We start from the raw sequence: 24261 nt of genomic DNA, 5'->3' as shown, positions 1-24261 counted from the left end.
ATTCGCTGAAGACCTCTTCAAACGCGTTTAAAAGGTGCTTTGATGACTGGACTAATCGTTGGCATATGTGTATTGCTTCGAATGGAGCCTATTTTGAAGGCGACAAAATAAATTTTGATGATTAAATAATTATTTTGCGTTTTATTGAACAATTCCCGGTACTTTTTTTGACAGAATGTATATAATAATAATATATGCCATTACCGTTAGAATCGTTAAGTTTGCTACTACGATAATTTTCTATTCAAGTTAATATGTAATAAGACAATTATATAAAAATAAATGAGGAAAACTAACAACTAAGTTCCGAATGGATCATCAAGAATTATGATCCCACTCAAGGGGTTAGGGGTAGTCAGAGGCCCGAAAAAATGATGATTTTCAAAAATTTTTTTTTGCTAGTCTATTGCTTTATTTTACAAAAATAAAAACATGGCATTAATACATCATGTTTCGACTTGATTTTAGCAAAAATTTAAAAATAAAATTAATAATTGTATTATAATAATATTTTTTCCTTAATTTTAATTAATTTTCTAGCCAACCTCTGAAGCTGCCGAACGCTATGCAAAGCCAGAAAAGGTCACTGAGACCGTCAGCAAATCAAACTCTTCTTATATTCAACAAAATGATTTCCGAAGAAAAGAAACTGGTTTTCCACAAAGTTCTAAGGAAGAACAAGATCTTCAGAAGCTCACAGACGAACAGAAATTCATTCTTGAGCTGATTGAATTGTACCGCTCTTTACCGGCATTATGGAACATAAATTGCACCGACTACAATGATCGAGAATCAAAAAACATACAATACCAAATTTTACTTGAGAAATATAAAGAAAGATATCCGCATGCCGACAAAGAAGAAGTTAAGAAAAAAATTAATACTCTTCGAACGAGTTTTCGACGAACTTTAAAAACTCCGAATTCACCAAAACTATACTATTTTGATGCAATGCGTTTCCTTTGTATTATTGATGAATCAAAGAGTACAACGTGGGATTTTGATGATATGCAGGTGAGTTAAGTTTATTAAATGTTTTGTGGTTCAAGTTATACTATAGGTATGTGAATGAGTTCTTTGCAAAGTTTTCAAATCTTTTCATACCCACATAACGAAAGCAATCGGGGTCGAAATAGGTATAGGTTATTGTATGCCTGTCCGTACGTTTTAGCAACAAATAATTTCGACAAAGTTCAGCTATCTCAATGAAGCGTTAAACATGTCACTCTACATAGGCTCAGGCACGATTGATATTGAAAATTGGCAAAATTAGACAAAATCCACATATAGCAGATATTTTGATGTTCCTTTTTCCATCCGCTCGGCTAAAAATTGAGATACATCAATCTTTCGTCACAAGAGCAATCCCTACTGACCCACAGCAGGAGCTCCTATCCCAGTGCGGAGACAAACCAGCAGCTCTTGGTCCCCCGCACAGTCTGTTCCGTGTGTCAGACTAGAGTTCCTCGGAACCTGACAACAGTCCAGTGTAATTCTTGCATAGGCTGGTGCCACTTTCTGAGGTGCTCTGACCTGCGCACCACCCTAGAGTGGACACGCGACTCCGTTAACATCACGCCATAACAACTTTTGCGGAACGCACAGCAGGACCAACACCACGCGTCCCTCACCCCCCGAGTTAGGACCATACTGCCGAGGAGTTTTAGACTTTTACAATTTAACTGCAACGGACTTACGAGTAGGATTGACGAGACAGTCCATTTCATGAGCCGACATGGTATCAAGATAGCTGCGGTCCAAGAGGCAAAACTGCACGCTAGCTTCTCCCTGATCACCAGGGACGGCTACAACGTGCACAGAAAGGATCGCGAGTTAGACAACGGTGGTGGCTTAGCGTTCATAGTCCACCATACAGTGCAGTATCGTCTCATTAATGAAGGCATCGACCGCAGGGACAGCACCTTATAATGTCAAGGGATAGCTGTCCCGTCAGGCGATGCCGAGCTCGAAATTTATAATATATACATACCTCCCGTCACCTGCTGCCCGGCAGGATATGACCCTGAGAGAGGTGCGCTCATCAGGGGTGAAAACCGATTGGTAATAGGTGGCTTTAATGTGCATCACGATCTTTGGCATTCGAGCCAAAGTAGAGAATCGCCGAGTAGGCCAACTGGTACTAAACTATGCTGCGCCTGTCTGGTCTCCTGGAACTAGTGAATCGCAGTGGACGAAGCTTCAGACCTGCCAAAACACTGCAATAAGGACCGCCACAGGATGTCTCATGATGTCCCCATAGAACACCTACATGACGAGGTCCATATGCTGCCTGTGAAGCAGCATAACAAACTGCTCAGCAAGCAGTTTCTGCTAGGGTGTTACCGTAGGCCTCACCCTTGCAGGCATCTGCTTAAGCCTGAGCCACCTCCCAATCACGTCAGGAGGCACTTCCTCAACTAGGAGACCATTACCACCTTCCTAAGCTCCCGACCCCCGAATGCCGTTATCGGAGTCCAACCACCACCTATCGCAGACGAAGAGCTCCAACTTCTCCGAGAGTCCCGCGTAACCTTGGCACAAGTACGTTCTGGATACTGTAGCAGGTTAAACTCCTACTTATCCAGAATCGACCTCGACATACTAAACATATGTCCGGCATGTGAAGGCACCCCGCACGACACTAACCACCTTTTCGCATGCCCCATTAAACCCACTCATCTAACACCCCTCTCCCTCTCGATCCAACTTGTCGAAACAGCTAGTTTCCTGGGTCTACCGTTAAATGAGCTAGACGAAGACGACCGGTGATTACACTACACTGACAGGGCAAAGTTACTGCTAAAACAACAACAACATACATCAATGAATTTTAGCGTAAATGTTACATAAATATATTTATACAATATTGCATACAACCTCGATAACTTTTTCTCTACAGCTAGGTAAGGTTAGGTTAAATGGCTCCTCATGCAAGAGCCCACTTGGGCGAAAAATCAAATACGCCATTTGTGATACCATGTAGAGGAAAACAGGAGAAAAATGAAGGTGGGCTTTGATTGGGAGGAGGATGATAACCGAACGATGGCTAATTACATTTGCGTTAACCGCTTCAAGGTACTGATGAAATTCATGTATCCACAGGTGTAGCAAAAAAGTGAGAGCCAAGATGTACTAAAATGATTCCGATGATCCTCCGGACAGCTGCAGCAGAAAGGACGCGAAGCAATCCCAAATCTCACCGTAGGGATACCTAGACTGTGGTAGCCTTAAAAGTTCTCTCGATCGCCGATCTGCCGTGTCCAGAAGTATCTCGCGGAGTTGCATGTTTGCTCACTAGCTCAGCGCTCCCTGAGTTGACGTGAGGCTTAAATTCATAGAAGCATACTAGGCACCCCAATTCTCTCATTTCGCTGGGAAACTGTATTGAGGGCCCTCAGGTAGGTAGGTAGGTGCAATGGTTGAAGTACCAGTCTGGCACTCCTCAAGTAGCACTGAAGCGGCGTTTTGATACCATTATGAGACCTCCAACAAGCAGATATCTACAGCCAGCCAGAGCTGTTGATATAATGGAGAAGATTGATGAGATTTAGGTTGACACACTGCCCCAGACTGTCGAAGAAAGGAGAACCCAGTGACCTTGATCGTCTAGCCGCCAAACCCGAACATTTACAGAGAAAGTGCTCAACAGTCTCCTCTGAAAGATCCCCACAGCTTCTGCAATGGGGGTTAAATGGTATCGTCCAGTAACCTGTGTTTACCGGCTCCGAATTTGGAAATTGAATGGCGAGTTTACAGGGGCGTTAGAGAGTTAAAAAGTTTGAATTTGCATATCTAAAAGTCTCCAATTCAAAATAGAATAACTTTTTTTATATTAATCGTAAAAATATTTTAAAAAAGGACCTTAAAGCTAAAGAGTAGTACTTTGCGATGCCGTTGTGGAAAATTAAAAAAAAACTTTACCTTGCTCAAAAAAAAATTAAAAAAATGGCTAAAATATGCATTTTTTTGACTATTTAACCTCAAATTGCCATTGCATTTTCAAGGTCATATTCGTTTTCAGCATAAGAAAACCTTCAGGAAACACCCATAGCGGTTTTAGAAACTGTAAAAAAGCGAGATTTCGCAGGCCTGTGTAATTAATCCATGACCATCATAATTTCTCAATCAAATTTATAATAGTATTGATTCACAATATACCTTCTACTCAAATATGAACGAGACGGTATCAATAAAACGGGCCGCGGATGACATATGGCAAAAATAAATTTTTTGTTTTTTGGTAGGACTGTTATAAGCTTACATGGCAAATTTCAGCGTGATATGTCACATAGTTTGTTTTCTGTGCTACTGTAAACAAGTCAAGCGCGAGTGTGTTCTTCGAATTCTCTTTTATGAATTCAATTGTCTCAAAATGTTTTCCACGGAGCGGCAACTTGAGCTTGGGAAACAGGAAAAAGTCACATGGAGCCATATCAGGCGAATACGGTGCTTGCGGAACGATATTAACATTATTTTTGTTCAAATAATCGCGAACAAGACGTGATGTGTGAGCTGGTGCATTATCGTGATGCAAGAACCATGACTTGTTGTCCCACAATTCCTTCTTTTTAAGACGAATGTTCTCGCGCAAACGCTTTAAAACGTCTAAATAATATTCAGCGTTAACCGATTTTGCGATTTGTGCGATTTTCAAGCACAATTTCCTTTACTTTTCCGATGTTTTCGTCGTTTACTGATGTTGCTGGACGACGTTCATGAGGCAAGTTTTCAACCGATGTACGGTCCTCTTTGAACGATTTGTACCACTGGAAAACACGTGCACGCGATAGAGCAGAGTCCCCATAGGTTGTCTGCAACATTTTTAAGGCGTCTGAAGCCGAAATTTTGTTGGAATAACAAAATTTCAAACAAATTCTTTGAATTTCTATCGTTAAATTCGAAGAACACACTCGAGCTTGACTTGTTTACAGTAGCACAGAAAACAAACTATATGACATATCACGCTGAAATTTGCCATCTAAGCTTATAACCGTCCTACCAAAAAACGAAAAATTTATTTTTGCCATATGTCATTCGCGGACCGTTTTATTGATACCGTCTCGTTCATATTTGAGTAGAAGGTATGTATAAGTTTCCAGTTGTTTCATCAACTTTAATATCATGATACAAATATATAATATCATGATACATATTATAGCATGAAATATTATAATACAGGAAAAATAGTGTGATTAATTTTACCTGCACCTATTCACTTATTATCTATTTTAATTCATTGTTCAAACCGTCTCCACATATGCTACCCAATGGTATATGTTTAAACTTTTTTCTATGACTATAAATACTAAAAAAAGGTACGACAAAATTTTGCTCTCCGTATTAATATATAGATTTCGGTAGAAGAGAAGGATTTGGCTATTTAAGAGTTGAAATGTCTCAGTTTTTGCTCCGAGCCTTTCGTGTTAAACATAAACGAACGAACAGAAATAAAAGTTTTGTAGCCTATAAAGTTTACGTACACCTTACAAATACTTTTAAAATGATTAAAAAAAATGCAAATTTATAGTTGAAAACATATTTTATTTATTAATTCCTTCATTGCATTCTTAAGTTACAAATGCAAGAGAAAATAATCAGATTACTAACTTCACCAGATTACTAACAATTTCAAGCAAATCGGCGTTTTAACATCTAAACCCGGGTGTGGGCGTATAAGAACACTATCGGTCTGAGCAATACACAGTAAAATCAATATGGCAAAGGTTAACCCTTGAACTAATTCCTAAAAAATCGATAAAAAATTTTATCAAACATTTAAAAAAATATTTGTGCGGAAACTGCTTGAGAGGTTTTATGTAAAGCTGTATGGTTAGTGTCGCTCGAAGAAAGCCGTTTATTTTAGTTCTGAACAGTTGAAAGCGCATTAAATTTTCTAATAATTATATAAATAAGCTACCAGAGTTTTGGAAACACAAGTCATTTTTTCAGACCAAAGTAAATTTTGTATTTTTGGGATCTTGTTGGTACAGTCAAAAACGGCGGTTGTGGAGTTATGATGTGGGTATGCAAGTGGCGGCAAGTGGTGTGCGGGCCAGTTAAAATTTATTGAATAGACAATGGATAAATAGGGGGATTTTAACATTTTAAAAAGGAATTTGAAACAGAGTGCCGGAATTCTTGGCTTATCAATAACCTTTTGGTTCCAACAAGGTAACAACCCGAAACACACAGCCGAGATCGTTAAGCTTTGGCTCTTGTGCAGCGCTCCAAAACAGATCGAAACACTCTCACATTCGCCGAATCTCTATCCTACTGAGCAAAGGAGAAAAAAGCTACAGAACGTCTTCAATCCATAGAAAAATGGCAACATAGATGGGATCTATCAGTCAACGGACGTTGGATCCATAGGCTTATACCTGAAATTGCACCATGGGGGACTAGGAAACATGGCGATGTTGATTTTTGTCTTACGCAGTTGATCAGCTGAAACGGATGCTTTCGTTCTTATCTCCACCCTTTTAAGTTGGCAGGCAACCCCTACTGCCCATACTGCTCCAACACAATCGAAGATGGAGAGCATGTTATCTTCCAACGTGACCGTTTTCGAGACGAGCGTCAAACACCGGAGGTGCTACTTGGACTCGTGTTGCAGGTGAACAATCTGATACCAGCCAAGTGTGCATCAATCAATAGCTGGAATGCTGCATATTCAGCAAAAATAATGCAGTAGCTCCGATACCTGGAGTGGGCGGCTGAAGAGTAAGAACTCCTGAGTAAGGAGGCACTAACTGTTTGACTCACGACAATATGAGACCGGAATAAGTCGGTAGTAACAAATTTGATATCGCATTCTTTCGATGTTCCTTTTGTTTCAAGAAGCGTAGCAATTGAGGCTATCGATGGCATAAAACCTCCATATGTCAAAAGGAGAGGACGCGGGAACCAACTGGAGTCAATAGACACAAACGCGGCACAGATAGAGAAATAAGATATCGAGCCTGTAGCAGGAAGCTGGCTACAAGTATGGTGGACCCAGACGTGAGTTAATAGAACTGACCCACTTTATGCACGCCGTTCTGGGCCCTCCCGAAGTAATTCAGAAAGTAGTTCCGGGAAAGCAATCTCGACAGAAGAGGAGGAGAGATTGTTTTAGTGGCCACACTACTCAACGCAATAGACGACGGCGTGCACTGGGGATTTAGCGGAAGAAAGTCAAATTTGCAACATACCACCTACGCAATGTTTAATGGTATTTCTAAATTCCAGAATAGAACCAACAATAAATTCAAAAAGAATTACTAAACTCCGACTTACAGTTTTTTTTTTATAATAGGACTATGAATAAGTTCGTGCGGTTTTACAACAGATGGCGTAACTTGATTATTATTCCATCGATCCACATTTCCAAACATTCATTGGAGAGCTACTGTCGTAAGGCACAAACGTCAGTATAAGTTTTTTATTTGAAGCGTAAACAACAATATTTTTACCACACTTGAAAATGTCGAATTTCGTGCCAAATAATGTGTTTTTGCGGGGAATTCTTCTTCATTATTTTAATATGAAGAAAAAAGCAGCCGAAAGTCATCGTATCTTGGTGGAAGTTTATGGTGAGTATGCTCTAGCTGAGCGAACGTGCCAGAAGTGGTTTGCACGCTTTAAAAGTGGTGATTTTGGCTTGGAAGACGAAGAACGCGAGGGTGCGCCGCCAAAGTTCATGGATACCGAATTGGAGGAATTGCTCGATCAAGATCCGGCTCAAACGCAAGAAGAGGTTGCAAAAACTTTGGGAGTTGATTAATCAACCATTTCCAAACGTTTAAAAGCCATGGGAATGATCCGAAAGGTAGGCCATTGGGTGCCGTATGAATTGAAGCCAAGAGACGTTGAACGCCGTTTTATGGCATGCGAACAACTGCTTCAACGGCACAAAAGAAAGGGTTTTTTGCATCGAATTGTGACTGGCGATGAAAAGTGGGTCCATTACGACAATCCAAAACGTCGGGCAACGTATGGATACCCTGGCCATGCTTCAACATCGACGTCGGCGCAGAATATTCATGGCCTGAAGGTTATGCTGTGTATCTGGTGGGACCAGCTGGGTGTTGTGTATTATGAGCTACTGAAACCGAATGAAACGATTACGGGGGATGTCTACCGACGACAATTGATGCGTTTGAGCCGAGCACTGCGAGAAAAACGGCCGCAATACGCCGATAGACACGACAAAGTTATTTTGCAACATGACAATGCTCGGCCACATGTTGCACAAGTGGTCAAAACATACTTAGAAACGCTCAAATGGGATGTCCTACCCCACCCGCCGTATAGTCCAGACCTTGCGCCATCCGATTACTATCTCTTCCGATCGATGCAACATGGCCTGGCTGACCAGCACTTCCGTAATTACGATGAAGTCAAAAAATGGATCGATTCGTGGATTGCGGCAAAACCGACCGAATTTTTCACAAAGGGAATCCGTGAATTGCCAGAAAGATGGGAAAAAGTAGTAGTAAGCGATGGACAATACTTTGAATATTAAATTTGTAACCATTTTACGTCAATAAAGTTTCAAATTTCGAAAAAAAAACCGCACGAACTTATTCATAGTCCTATTAGATATGTCAAAAGTATAATTTTTTTATAGTATTGAACTGACTAAGAAAAAACTTCAAAGCCCAAGGTGGTTTTTTTTTCCTTTTACTTGAGTCGACTTCCAATTTTTTATTTTTCATTTAGGGTACGATATTTTTATATATTTTAGCCGGAAGAATAAAGGCTGTGAAGCATTTGATTATCTATTTATAATTAATTTTACAAAAAAAAAAAAAAAAAAAAATCATATTCCTTCATATTCTTGGATCTGCAAGTTGAGCTATATTTACCTACGGTCAGAAACTAGTATCAACGTGTTGCTTAATAGCGTCTCTTTCAGTTTTAATCAATTGCAGGTGCCACCAGGCGCCACTGATTATTTTTTGGCAATGATAATAACTAAACGCTTTCTAGTGTGTGCATAATGATAACGAAACACTTTTAATTTTGTTTTGACATTTTTGGGTAATTCAGAATTATGAACTTACATGTATCCTGTGCGTAAATATTTGCTGGCTTATATTAATAAAAAAAAATAAAAATTAAAATTTATGAATTTTAAAAAATATTGTTTTTTTAAATTTTTTTAAAAAATAGTTTTTAAACATGTTCTTTTTATACACAAATATATACAACTTCGTTAGTAGTAAAAATGTAAATATTTTTTGGGATGTATACTTTTTTCCGCAACTCTGTACAAAAATCCCCAGTGTGCGGCGCTGTAAGCGAAAGCGTTTTGAACCCTACCTCACCCACCAAAAAACAAAATCCTATTGAGCATCTGTGGGATCCATTAGAAAATAGAATTCGTCATCATGTAATAACAAGTAAGGTGGCTTTGCGAAGTGTACGCACTGTACGCAGACATTCTGGTTGCTATATTTATATGTTGCTGCAATTACTTACCATTATGTCAACAATGAAGTGAGGAATCTTTTTATTTATAAAATAAATTATGTTTTTAGCTGTAAATTTATATTGTACGCAAACTTTATTGGCTATGTGTACGAGTATATATATATTATATAGAGTATATTGTGCCAAGTACGAATAAAAGTACTCATCTGAAAAAATGCTGTAACTGTGTAATCGTGTGATGTAGCCGATTGGTAACTATTCACATATTCCCACATTTGGGTACTAACAGTAAAAAGTAAGCTTTTGTTGATTATAGGATTTAGTTTTTGTGCGGGTAACTAAAATTTTTGAAAAGGATCAAAATGGTCAGTTTTAGGAAGGATTTGCGTAGCTATTAATTACCGATATTTCCGTGGCTCCCTATTAGCTCATGCACAAATTTCTAAAGAATATGTATTAGCATACTATATTAGTTATTTTTTAAAGACAAATTTACAAAAATTATAAAAGAAATTAGACTTTTAACACTGTATTTATTCGAATTTATTTTTGTTAACCATTAGGAGGAAGATAATGCTTGGCAGTCAGAAGAAATCAATAAATCTGATAGTGATTCCGAAATTACCCATAACGAATATGATATTGATGTACGCAAGGACAGAGAAGATCGTACATCACAAACTGATGAGGAGAGCGAACAAAACAATAAGCTCACATCTGAAAAAGAATTTGTGATTGAGTTAATTAAGCTGTACCACAAATTACCGGCGCTTTGGCATATCAACAGCAAAGCTTATCAGAACCGTTTATTAAAATCTAAACAATATGAAACGTTACTTGCAAAATATAGAGAAAAATATCGAGATGCTACCATGTGTGACCTTAAAAGAAGGATAAGTAACCTTCGATCAAACTTTCACCGGGAATCAAAACGAATATCTCTAACGGGAGAAACAAATCTTTATTATTACGATGAAATGAGATTTCTGCTTAGTAATTATCCTCACTCTGATGGCCAAAACCAGACGGATGATCTAGAGGAAACGCAGGTAAGTTTCATTTGTTTTCTGCGGTTTAAACGTATCTATACAAATAGGAAATATTCGTAATGCCTGCTCTGCCGTTAGGGCAAAGTATTTTATTTTAATGCCACTTTCTGTAAAAATAAAAAGTTTTTAATTTCCCAATCGAGACCAAGCGACACATAATTGGTCGTACGAAAAAGGCGCATTTTCGAGATTTATTATTATTATTTATTGGAGATATATACAATATAACCCTAACTTAATTATCACACTGGCTACTAGGGCGTTTTTGGAATCAAAACAATCTTTTCCTTCGATTTATTGGGTTTGGGAATAAGTTTCCGTCCTTTCTTAGCCAAAGTTACGAATTATTTAAGCAATTAAATATATTAACGTGTGCCAATAAAGTAGCTGGACAAATTCCTTTTTATTAGAACCTAAGAGTGGTGAATAATATCTTTTTCATTTAATCCTTAAATTATTTATTAGTTTATGGCCTTTGATTAAAAAATTATTTAAATTAATTTTTTATCATGAAGGTCGCAAACCAAGACCATTTACGTCAACGCATTTATGACATGCTTGGACAGCATTCAAAAAAAGAGGTTTTGCAACACTTTCTTCTGGAAAATATTGCACGTTCAACAATTTATTTAATTTTTAAACGTTTTGATAGTGGGATAGCTCCCTCAGGAGTGAAAAAATCAGGTCGCCCAAAAGTTCTGAACGCAAAACAATTAAAAAAAACTGCAAAAAGCTGCTATTGACAAAAAAGGTGCATCAAACCGCAAGTTAGGTCGAAAGTTTGGTATTTCTAAAGAGACTGTACGTCAAAATTTGTTGAAAAGTGGTATTAATTATCACAAAAGGGTAACGGTTCCAAAATATAGTGATAAACAACTAGAAGAAATACCAAAGAAATGTAGATTGCTCCGCCGTAGCTATTTTGTTGGCGATGTTGAGGTGATTCTCGATGATGAGAAATATTTTACGTTTGCTTGGAATAACGGAGACCAAAACTGTGGATTTTATACAAACAACATAGAGAATACTCCTGATAATATTAAGTTTGCTCCTAAAGCTAAATTTGAACCGAAAGTTTTAGTTTGGGCTGCCATATCTTCCAAAGGACTCTCTCAACTTTATCTTCAAGATTCCACAGCTCCTGCCATAAGAAGTGACATTTACATTCAAAAATGCCTTACAAAACTTAAAAAATTTATCAAATCCGAGCATTCTGATGGTAATTACATCTTTTGGCCTGACTTAGCAAGTAGTCATTATGCTAAAAAGACCTTAGAGTGGATGTCAGAAAATAATATAAAATTTGTTCCGAAATGTGCTAACCCACCAAACATCCTAAAGGCCAGACCAATTGAAAATTTTTGGACTCTACTTTGCCAGAAAGTGTACGAAGATGGCTGGGAAGCTAAATCAAATCAACAGCTGAAGAACAGGATCAAATTATGTGCAAGGAAAGTGGACATGAACGTCGTCCAAAAGATGATTGGAGGTATCAAATCAAAGCTTAGGAAAATAGAAGACCATGGTCCTTTAGAACTATACAAGTAATGCTTTTTTTGTGTAACAATCATATGTTTTATAAATAAAAAAAATTAAACAATTTTGAACAGTAGTATGGTTTTTTATTTTTAATCAAAATTTGTCTAGCTACTTTATTGGCACACGTTAATACATGATATTATGTGAAGTATGTGCCACTGGAAGCGACAACTTTACTCCATCTTTCAGGCAGGATACGGATTCCTCTTCGAGTTCTTTTGACTTGATTCATTCATTGCGCCAGTTTGCGACGCTCTCGTAAGAAGTGAACCGCTCTCCAATAAGGGGTGGCTGCATTGATCGGAACAGATGATAATCCGAAGGTGTAATGTCTGGGGAATATGGCGGGTGGGGCAAGATTTCCCAATCCAGTACTTCTAAATATTTCTGGACTGATTAGCAACGTGTAGTCTGGCATTGTCATGCATCAAAATCAGTTTGTGATGTATACCGTCCCATTCCGGCCGGTTTTCTTTGAGAACTCGATTCAAACGCATTAGCTGCAGTCGGTAACGATTGGCAGTGATGATTTCAGATGACATCCTTGTGATCTCACCAGATGCACAACATAACCTTTGAAGCATGAATATTTTTTTCGCTGTCGATGGACCTTGTTCACCTGGCAGGCTCCAACATTTTCGACGCTTGGGGTTATCATATTAGATACATTTTTCATCGCCAGTAACGATGCGATGCCGAAAACCTTTTCTTTTCTGCCCTTCAAGAAGCATCTCACACATCACTAAACATCTCTCCATATCCCTCTCCACATCACCCGGTTACCTGCTTTCTGGACCATTCCCATCGCGTACAAACGTTTACCGACGGTTGATCTGTCAACATCCAACTCTTTAGACATATCAACAAGGGTTCGACATGCGTCTTCATCCTATAATTGTTGTAGTTGAATATCTTCGAATTTTTTCGGTGCGATATTTAACACTCACCTCGAAATTGCCACATTGGAAGCGTCTAAATCACTCTTTACAAGTTGTATTTGATGGAGCGTGATTACCATAAATATTGATCAATATACGACACGTTTCACACTTTTTTTAAAGGTAATAATGAAGCATGACTTCTCGCAAATGCTGTTTACTCGGGACGAACGTAGACATTTTTGACGGCAGATAAAAGAGGATCTTTACGCTTTAAACAAATGTCAACTACAGCGATCGAGACCTCATATATGCACCTTCAAATCACCAGCCAACACAAAAATGGTGTCAAGAGCGACACCTCTTTTACGAGGGTGGAAACTTATTCCCATACCCATAACATTGAGAATTGTGGGTTCGATAATCTTGGGCAATAGTTTTTTTTAGCAAGTCTCGTCCCATTACATAACCGAGGTGGATTTATGTCGCGGAGAAGAATTATAGGCACACCAACAATGAGTGAAAGCAACGTGTTGGTATTCTTGGTAAGACCAAGAAATTCAAAAAATCGGTAGGATAGTTAACGATTTCATTTGTACTAATAACAGTATAGCGAATGGCATAGCCAAATGGGTTGGTGCGTGACTGCGGAAGTGCACGAGTTCGAATCTCCGGCCATGAAACATCAAATGATAGTAAACGTTTTTTCTAACAGCTTTAGCCCCTCGGCAGGCAATGTTAAACCACTATCTGCCGTTCAAAGTCGGCTTAAAACTATAGGTCCATCCATTTGTGGAAAACATGAGGATGCACAATACAAATGGGAGGAGGAACTCGGCGAAATTTCTACCGAAGCAAAAATATCTCATAAGAAAAAACAGTTATCAACGAAAAATACAATACTCAATTTTTATAAAATTTTATAAATTGAAAAAAACACAAATTACACGGTGCAACACTGAAAATACACCTGACAAATTACACACTGTAGGTTGTTTATATGGTCGAATAATGCATAAAAATATTTTTGTTATTTTTGTTGTACCCTCCAATTTTTATTTATTTATAAAAAACCGTTTTTTCAGACTTTGCGCGGTAATCTACGGATATCTCGGTCATTTTTTCACCGATTTTCAATATTTTATATGTTTTGAAAATGATATTGTCAGACCTTTCAAATGATGTACAACAAGTAATTATTCAAACTAGCTAGTTGTGATTTTTATTTGATTAAACCTGGAGAAAGTGCTTTTTTTATCATTTTTTTAACTTTAACAATTTTTTATTTCATAATTTTACTACAAAATTAAAGATGTTTGTTAATATTCTTTGAGTGCATTTATTAACGAAGAAATTAATGTATTATTTTCAATAATCGGACAAAAATTGCGTAAACTACGCTAGTTTTCCGTAAATAGAAAATATGGGCCATCATGTGTATTGCAGTGTGTACAATGTATTGGAGTAAAAAGAACAATCATACTGTTTTTTATATAAATTTTTTTGTTGATTTTACATACCTAACTTTTTCTAAAAATGTTTACCCGACCTTCGTCGTTTTAAAGAAGAATCGCTCGTCTCGCATTTGAGCGACTAACAGTAATCCGCCAACATACCATATGTATTTTGTTTTTTCCGAGGAAACGTTTTTCAATTGACGCAATTTCTTGATGAAACCTTTCCCCTTGTTCATCGCTGAATTTTCCAAGGTTCTCCGGAAAGAAGTCTAAATGTGAGTGCAAAAAGTGAATTTTGATGGACATTCTACATCCCATGTCTCCGTAGGCCCGTAAAAATTCATCCACGACGGCAACGTAGTTGTCACTTCTTTTTTTCACAAAGAGAAATGAAACTCATCCATGCTCTTCTTTCCACCGGATTCAGTGATATGGAGCACGTGGAACATATATATTCTGGTTCATACCAGCGACTTTCACTATAATTGCGCTCAAAGTGAAGATTGTATGCTTCAACCACGATAGTATTTGTTTTTAATTCACGGCGATGTTGTTTATCAACAAATAAACCGCAAACGTAGCAGAAATTATTGCGTTTGTCACACATCTTTAACTAACTTATAAACAATTTTAACAAAAAAACACACTTGAGAAAAACGCGATTTTGGAAGAAGGAGATAAAAAGGCACTGCCAACCAAAGACTGGTCTAATAGCTGTTTCAGACTATGGTGCGTTTCATAACTATAGGACACATAACATGAATATTTAATCTTTACTCCAAAAATATGTAGGTACTCTGTAAAAATAAATGAATATATGGAATAATACCGTTATTCTTCTTAGTATCAATAAACAATAATTAATTTAAATCGTTTTTTAAGTAAATAAATATCAATATGCCACGCGGTTCAAAACTTACCGAATTAGAGAGAGGTAAAATTACTGCGTGGGAGGAGGAGGGTCTCTGCGCCTCAGAAATCGCGCGAAAATTATGTCTCAAAATTATATAGAAACACGTAAACCTTTCATTTGTAATTTATGATAAATTGTCATTGTCAAACATTTATTGTCAATACATAAAGAATGCAGTGATTTTTCCAAGTAAATAATCATTAAAGACAAAAACTATGGTTCCACAAATGGATAGACATTCAAGGCATTTTTTTCTATTTACGGAAAACTAGCGTAGTTTACGCAATTTTTGTCCGATTATTGAAAATAATACATTAATTTCTTCGTTAATAAATGCAATCAAAGAATATTAACAAACATCTTTAATTTTGTAGTAAAATTATGAAATAAAAAATTGTTAAAGTTAAAAAAATGATAAAAAAAAGCACTTTCTCCAGGTTTAATCAAATAAAAATCACAACTAGCTAGTTTGAATAATTACTTGTTGTATATTACATCATTTGAAAGGTCTGACAATATCATTTTCAAAACATATAACATATTGAAAATCGGTGAAAAAATGACCGAGATATCCGTAGATTACCGCGCAAAGTCTGAAAAAACGGTTTTTTATAAATAAATAAAAATTGGAGGGTACAACAAAAATAACAAAAATATTTTTATGCATTATTCGACCATATAAACAACCTACAGTGTGTAATTTGTCAGGTGTATTTCGTTTTTTTTTTTTGTAGCACCGTGTTATTAATATTTCGTCGAATGACCCTTATAGCGAGTACTGCCTCGCCCCTACGTGGCATAGACTCCACTAAACGTCTACACCACTTTGCGGGAATGACCTCTCACGCTTTTCTCACAATCTTCCAGAGCTCTTTGATATTTGTGGAATTATCTTTGCCTACAGCTTCTTTGACATCTGGGCCGTTTAAATGGAAACAATTGTTTGCCAACTTGCTTGTGTGCTTTGCATATTCACTCATTTCAGAGACATCCTACACTCCGCGTGTGGTAGCATGGTTGACTCCATTATCTCCAGATACAACATCCGTGTTTTCTTTTATCCAATATTAGTGGAGTGCCCAGGGGTTTTGACCTCGGATCTCGTAGGCACTCAATGAATTGCCATGTAACCAACATGATTTTCTTTTGTATGCTCTAAATTGTAACTTCTACCAATATTATATTGTGCAATTAATTTTTTCATTGTTTAAACAAAAAAATATGAAAAATTAATATATTGGAGCATAATATTGAGTTGGAAAAATTTTTTTTTTAGTTCTACGTTAAATTTTACTTAAATAGATAAAGACAAACATCTTCCCAACGTTATATATTATTGGTTATATTATGGCTGGAAGTGGGATAAAAGAAGTTCTTTCTACCATTTATCCAGAAAATACGATTGATCACATAACGTCAGGACGTGCCTATGCTAGAGCAGTACGTGCTCATACCTTATTGCAGCAAGCTTCAGCACAATTAATTTTTGAAGATCTTAAGGAGAATAATGCGGATTTTTTAAATGTATTGAATGACGAACAAATATCGATGTTTTTTGAAATGTTCAATTACAATGAAATTACAGAAAACCAAGGATTTCAAATGCTGAGTAGAATTTTTGAAGATAAGTTAGTTGAGCTTGAAAATAAAAATAAAACATCAAAACTATGGATTACGTATTTTCGAATGGTAACAATATTGAAAGACTTCATTGCTGCCGACCGTATGGGGGATTGGAATTTACATCTACATAGTATTGAGCTGATGATTGCACTATTCCACGCATCAGGACATTTTCCCTATGCGAAGGCTGCACAAATTTATCTGCAAGATATGAAGGAATTACAGTATATAATGGATCCAGCAGAGTTCGAAAAATATACAACAGGATATTTCACATCTAGGCGATCAGATTTTTTTTTTTTCTGGTATTGCAAGTGATCAGACTATTGAGCAGACTTTAATGAAAGGAATGAGCGTCGAAGGGTGTCCTTTTAAACGAGGTGCCACTGAAAGTGTAGTTTATAAATGGATCAGAGGAGTTATTTATAGTAAAGATATTATTCAAAGCATAGAAAATTTTTGTGACATATCTTTCAATAAAAGTCATCAACACAGTGATTCTACAGATGCTAGAATAGAAAGGGATGGTATCGATGTAAAAAGATTGGTAGACTTTTTCAAAGAACACAGTCCTTTTCCTGATACAGATGCAATTATGTCAATTGCCACTGGAATTACCGGTGAGAAAAGTAAAAATTGTTACAATGCTTTTGAAGAAGGTTTAAAAGTTATGAAGAAAATCGAAGGGAAAAATGTACGCGAATTCAAGTTTTTAAGGAAAGATAAAATAAATTCTCTATTGGCTAAAAATAATAAAATAAAAATTCATAACAATGTTATTCCCGTTGATCCGTTGTTGCTGTTTCAACGTATTTGTGTGTTGAAAAAAACAGATGATGAACTAAAAACTTATATGAATTATGAACTGGCACCATATCCACTTGCTCTGTTTGAATATGACCAAATGCGAAAGACAAAAAAATCAACTTTCTACGAATTATTCCCAGAAATTCAGATTAATTTGAAAAGCTTGGAAAATGTTCATTATGTTATTGATGGAGGCATGTTGTTATATCGTTGCAAATGGCAATTAAATGAAACATTCAAAATGATATGCGAACATTACGTAAGATATTTGAGGAATAATTTTAATAACGCATACGTGGTATTTGATGGATATAAGAAGGACGGTATTAAATATATGTAAGTACAGATATTGAATTTGATGTAAATATGCCGTTAAAAATCGCTCAAGATAAATTTCTAACGAATAAAAAAAATAAATCTCGCCTAATCGAAATGTTAAGAATAAAATTAGATGATAACAATATTTTTACATGCCAAGCGGAAAGCGATGCAGATAAATTAATTGTTGATACAGAATTAGTTTAGAATCTCAAAATATTGTTGTAATTTCTGAAGACATTGACGTCTTGGTTGTGTTAACGGCATTGACGTCTACTGATCGTGAAATATATTTTTTAAAACCATCCCGCGGCAAAGTTAACCAACAAATATTTTCATCGAAAAGTTTAGAAAAATCTCTACCAGCATGTAAAGAACATGTTCTATTTTTACATGCTTTCACGGGCTGTGATACTACTTCTGCGTTTTACAACAAAGGAAAAATTAAGTTTATCAAAAATTTTGCAGCAGTATTTAAAAATGTACATGAAGATGCAAATAATATATTTCAAGCTGGTATTACATGTATTTTGGGACTGTATGGTGCTTCGGCAAAAATGACAGATTTGAATACATTCAGGTTCAATTCCTTCATCAAAGAAACTGGCAAAGACACAAGTGTTCTTTTATCTTCGTTACCTCCCACATCTGATGCAGCATTTGAACACTTAAAACGGGTTTACCTACAAATCCAGATGTGGTTAGGGAATGATTTAATCATCGAAAATTGGGGATAGAACTATTCCAATAATACCTATCATCCAATATTTACGAATCAATTACCTGCTCCGGAAAATTTATTAAAAATGTTATTTTGCAATTGCAAAAAATTATGTGGAGCTGCATGCGGATGCCGAAAAAGTGGATTATACTGCAGTGTAGCATGCCTACAGTGCAACGACGACAGCTGTCTAAATGTAGCGCCTATGATTAACATCAGTGAAATTGAAGATGATATTTGAAAAAATGTAAATTTTTCAATAGACAAATTTTTTTTGTTAATTCATTTTTTTCTTTTAAATAGTCATAATTTTTTTGTTTTTAATAATTAATTCGATTTTACTTTTATGCTATAATAACAGAAAACAATTTTTTATTTTTTTTTGTATGCTAATTATTTAATTAAACGAATAGTTTACATAATATTTTTTTTTTTAACATTTAATTATCCATAATCTATTTATTTTTTCATTTGTTTCCACTTCTGTTACAAAAACAATAAATTCTACAACGTTATTTGCATTATAGCACATAAGTTATTGCAATCATAAATTTTTGCTATTTAAAAATCAAATGCACAACTTTTAAATAGGTAGAGATTATTATTTATGTTATTCACGACACATTTTCGCAAAGATAATTTAATTTCATCTAGTCCCTAAGACATCCTAGGTTTTCACGTTTTTAACGCTCCAGACACTCCACTATATACTGAATCAGTATCGTAGCAGGAGAAACAGCCCTATACATTGATTTTGGCATCTCCCTGCTTTACTGTCCTGGGGACGTATTTAGGGTTAAAAGAGGCTTTGCTCGGTCTTCGTACAAATTGTCTGCGTTTTTTAGAATCAAATGAAGCTATTATAGGTTCCTCGGACTATAAGCTAATGTGGTATTTTCGAACTGACCTATACAGGTGCTCTTCAGCTAATCTTATTTTGGTCTGTACAAGGGTTTTTTCTCTAAAGTTTAGCCGCAATGAGCTTCTTTCTAATTGTTGACCAGCCCATATTAAGACTTAGCTCATCTCGAATCTTTTTGGAGATATAAATTCCTCGAAAAACTGTTTTAATGGTTTACCATCAATGTTTAGTTATAAAATAAAATGTATACACAACTAAAAATATTTAAAAAAATTCACTAGATTTCGTCCAAATGTCTCGACTACTTCTCTTGCAATGCTATTTTGACCACATTAAAAAAGGAGTACATAGCATAAAAATTAACGGGACTTCCTGAACATCGAAACTAGATCAGGAATTAAAATAAGTTTAGTACTTAGGCTATCATCTGCCATCAAAAAGTTTGCTATTAAAAAAAAAATCGAAATATTTTTGTTATAAGCCATAGCTATTTTGCATATAAGAAAGAATTTAGGGGCGTCAATATTTATTTCAATGTCTTGACTCCAGTCATTTTCTGCAAAATCATTATTTCTTAAGTACCCAACTCAAATCCCAAATTAAAATATCTCTACCCTACTCCTCCCTGATGTGACCTGAATTTATATTAAGCGAAGGACTGTGACTCCAGTAGCATTCCCCAACCATGTATTGCCCGTACATGTTTATGTTGCTACAACAACAACAACATCCTTCAGAATTCAACACCGCGGCTCCTTCATCGACTTCATCTAAGGGAATAAGAAAAGGTCAAAGGGGCGATATCGAGGCCATAGTGTGGGTGTGGAAATTTTGGAATGCTTTTTGTAATACATGGACTGATGAATGAAAAAATATGATATTTTTGGATAAAAAATATTCAATCTCGATGATCCTAGTGATTTATTTACTTACTACTGGTATGACTTGAAAGTGCTTAAGAGTTTTTCTACCAAGCGAAACTTTGGAAATGATTCTTTAGTGTTATTGTTGTAGCAGAATAAACATTCCCATACATATATGGGGAGTGCTGCTGAAATGATAGTCCTTGGCCGGATATAAATCCGGGTCGTTTCGGTTACGTAGAACCGACTGTTGTGGGAACGGTGATTCTTTGATGATTTGGGCTGGTTTAAGTTACCATAGCAGAACACCCATGTGCAAAATATTCAGTAGTATAAACTTAGATAGCTACAGAAGCTTGCTGGTCAAGATCTTTATGACGGCCCTAATGCCAAATGCGGCCGCCGTAGCTGAATGGGTTGCTACGTAACCACGATTCGGAAGTGCTCAGTTTTGAATCTCCGTGAAACATCAAACGATAGAAAATATATCTTTTTTTCTAATAGCGGTCGCCACGCGGCAGGCATTAGCAAACCGCCGAGTGCATTTTTGCCAGGAAAAAACATTTCTGATCATAAAATCACCTTTCGGTCCGGCTTAAAACTTGTTGGGTATAGCGCCAATTATGTATATATACTTTACAATAGATCAGCTCTGGTCGCAGTGCGTAATGGCCTTCTAATAATAATGTATATATACTTGAGTCACGTGCCAGCTAAAGCTGGCTTCAGGAGCAGTTTCAAATATTAGAGGGTCCATAACGTACCCGGACTTAAATCCGATAGAGAACATGTGAGGAAGTCTTTCTTGCCGAGGAACACTGGAAGAGGTAAGCTTCAGATCTTAGAAGAGCTACCCATTTTGAAGGGCTTTAAAATGTCCTTGTTCGATGCCAAACTGAAATTTTGAAGTTCTACGAAAGGAGAAACTGACCATGTTTTCTTCGAAGATACACAAGTAGGAGGAAAAATAAAAAGTAGCCCGCTCATTCCTCTACCTATCAGTGAAAGTCTTGTCGAATTCGGTCCATCTTCCGGAGATTAGCGTGTGAAAAATAAGAAAGTACCAGGTGTATAAGCTTAAATCCGCTGATTGCTCGTAGATGGCGTTAGTGAGCATATCAAGTTACCATAGAAATGCCATATTTTTTTTTGCATGGGTTCGACACCTGTTTACATCAATCACTGCACATCATCAGTGATTTCATACAGCAACACACTTTTTTCCTTGCGTAATCATGTCTAATTTTGTGCCAAAAAAAGAGCATATGCGGGAAGCTCTACTTTTTTGCTTTAATTTGAAGAAATCGGCTGCCGAATCGCATCGAATGCTTGTGGAGGCCTATGGTGACAGTGCATTATCGGAAACAACTTGCAGAGACTGGTTTCGTCGGTTCAAAGACGGCCATTTTGACTTGAGTGACAAGAAGCGTGAAAATCGGCCCAGAAAAGTTGAGGACCATGAATTGCAGGCTCTTTTGGATGAGGACGATACCCAATCGCAAAAAATGCTTGCCGAGCAGTTAGGTGTCACTCAACCAGCCATTTCCATGCGTTTACGTGCCATGGGAAAGGTCCAAAAAGTCGGAAAATGGGTACCCCATGAATTGAACGATAGACAGATGGAGCGACGCCAAAACACATGCGAAATCTTGCTGGCTAGGCATAAAAGAAAGTCGTTCCTGCATCTTGTGGTGACTAGCGATGAAAAGTGGATATACTTTGAGAGTCCTAAACGAAAAAAATCATAGGTCGATCCCGGCCAACCATCAACTTCTTCAGCAAGACCTAATCGCTTTGGACGCAAGACGATGCTGTGCGTTTGGTGGGATCAGCAGGGTGTCGTTTACTATGAGCTGTTGAAACCTGGTGAAACTGTTAATTCTCATCGCTACCACCAACAACTCATCAAATTGCGCCGTGCTTTGCGTGAAAAAGGCCTCGTTATGAACAAAGACATGAGGAGCTGATTTTCCTCCACGACAACGCCCCATCGCACACGTCAAGAATGGTCCAAAACTACTTGGAGACAATCAATTGGGAGGTGCTACCTCATCCCGCTTATTCACCAGACCTGGCCCCTTCGGACTATCATCTGTTTTCATCGATGGGTCACGCGCTCGCCGAACAGCACTTCGATTCGTACGAAGACGTCCGGAAATGGCTTGACGAGTGGTTCGCCTCGAAAGATGAAGAATTCTTTTGGCGTGGTATACACAAATTGCCCGAGAGATGGGAAAAATGTATAGCTAGCGAGGGCAAATACTTTGAATAAATTATTTTTTTGCTTTCTATAAAAAAAAATGGTTTTTTTTTTTACTAAAAAACAGCGGATTTAAGCTTATACACCTGGTATTTTCCTATTTTTCAATAATATTGTATTTTCAATGTACAGACAGGACGGTCCACAGGATTTATTATAGTATTAATTACTATAGTATTAAAATTACTTTTTGCTACATATTATTGATTTTACAAGAGAGCTTGCAAATGAAACTTCTAAATGAAACTAAATGCATCGTAATCAATTATCTCGCTTTAGCCCTCTAATTTGCATCACTTTCTGAGACACCTTTTCTGTTTTTTAACAGGTAACATCGGGCCTGCCTACTCAAAAATTCACAAGACCAGACAGCCGCTTAAATGATATACAATTTATCGCTTTAGCTAAAATATACAAGAGACATACATGTCTTTGGGATGAAAAGGAGATAGCGTATAGATTCAGTAATAGGCGCCGCGAAGCGTTGGAAGCTATAGTTGAGAAACTTAATGATATCTCTGGATTAAACTTAACGAAAAGGGATTTAGAAAAAGAAATTACACAACTACGAAAAGCCACTTCAAACGCGAAAAAGGAAAAACTACGATCTAAACGAAAGAGCTTAGCTTTTAAACCAACATGTCCATTTTACGATCACATTTCATTCCTCGAAGTCGATGTTCCCCCTTTCGAGTGCCCAAAATGTGGGCAAATATTACCTGGCTCATGTCAGTTAAAAATTCATTTAGCATCTCATGACGGCTCGCTGCCTTTTAAATGTAATGTTTGCGGCCATGGATTTCAGATGGTATCTAATTTAACAGTACATTTACGAAGGCACGCGCAAGACTACCTGTACAGCTGTGAGGTGTGCAACAAACCTTGCGCTACCACAACCGAATTAAAAGCCCACATGCTTTTTCACACCGGCGAAAAACCATATATTTGTGATATGTGTGGGAAAAGGTTCCGTTTACTTTCTAAATTTAAGTATCATAAGGATCGTCATGAGAAGAGACCTCGCCACAAATGTGAACTTTGTCCAAAGGCCTTCTATAACAAATCAATGATTAACGAACATATGGCTGTTCACTTGAAAGTTTATGATAAAATATGTGATGTGTGTGACAAAGCATTTACAACTCAGAAACAACTCCGTCAACACCAACACATTCATGATGCGGAAAAGAAATTCAATTGTAAGATTTGTGAAAAACGTTTTGCCCAAAGCGCAGGACTTAGTGCGCACATGAAATCCCATAGTATATGGCCATCTCCCAAAAATACTGATGGAGAATAATTTGTACTGAACTTTTACTTAAGTAAAAAACAATGTATGTATACATATAATATAATACAAATGTAATAAAATATACAAATTCAATTATTTGCAAGTCTTCCTTAATAGCACACGCAATAGTAATGCAATTCCCTTACAACATGAAAAACATTAGGGATTTTGGAAAAAGTGGCATAACAAATTTACCTACATCTGCTTGAAGCCTCATACATCACGTGTGTTATTGATAATTGAAAAAAATTGAAGTCGTCAGTATA

At 36.8% G+C, this 24261-nt stretch overlaps 1 protein-coding gene across 7 annotated transcripts in view; it reads left to right on the top strand.

Moving 5' to 3' along the window:
- LOC129237442 (uncharacterized) overlaps window positions 1-24261 on the top strand; it is a 78411-nt gene that overhangs the window by 9432 nt on the left and 44718 nt on the right. For 6 of the 7 annotated variants that reach the window (XM_054872202.1, XM_054872203.1, XM_054872207.1 and 3 more), the window contains 2 exons: window positions 541-1014; window positions 9978-10463. In XM_054872202.1, coding sequence (XP_054728177.1) covers window positions 541-1014; window positions 9978-10463 — 960 coding nt within the window. Of the gene's footprint in view, window positions 1-540; window positions 1015-9977; window positions 10464-23032; window positions 24092-24261 lie in introns of those variants that run through there. The other variant, XM_054872206.1, reaches the window with a different exon arrangement.

This window comes from Anastrepha obliqua, chromosome 2 (genome assembly GCF_027943255.1).
Source record: "Anastrepha obliqua isolate idAnaObli1 chromosome 2, idAnaObli1_1.0, whole genome shotgun sequence".
Lineage (NCBI taxonomy): Eukaryota > Metazoa > Arthropoda > Insecta > Diptera > Tephritidae > Anastrepha > Anastrepha obliqua.
Note: the sequence above shows the minus strand (reverse complement) of the source record. Positions and strands in the feature narration are given on the sequence as shown.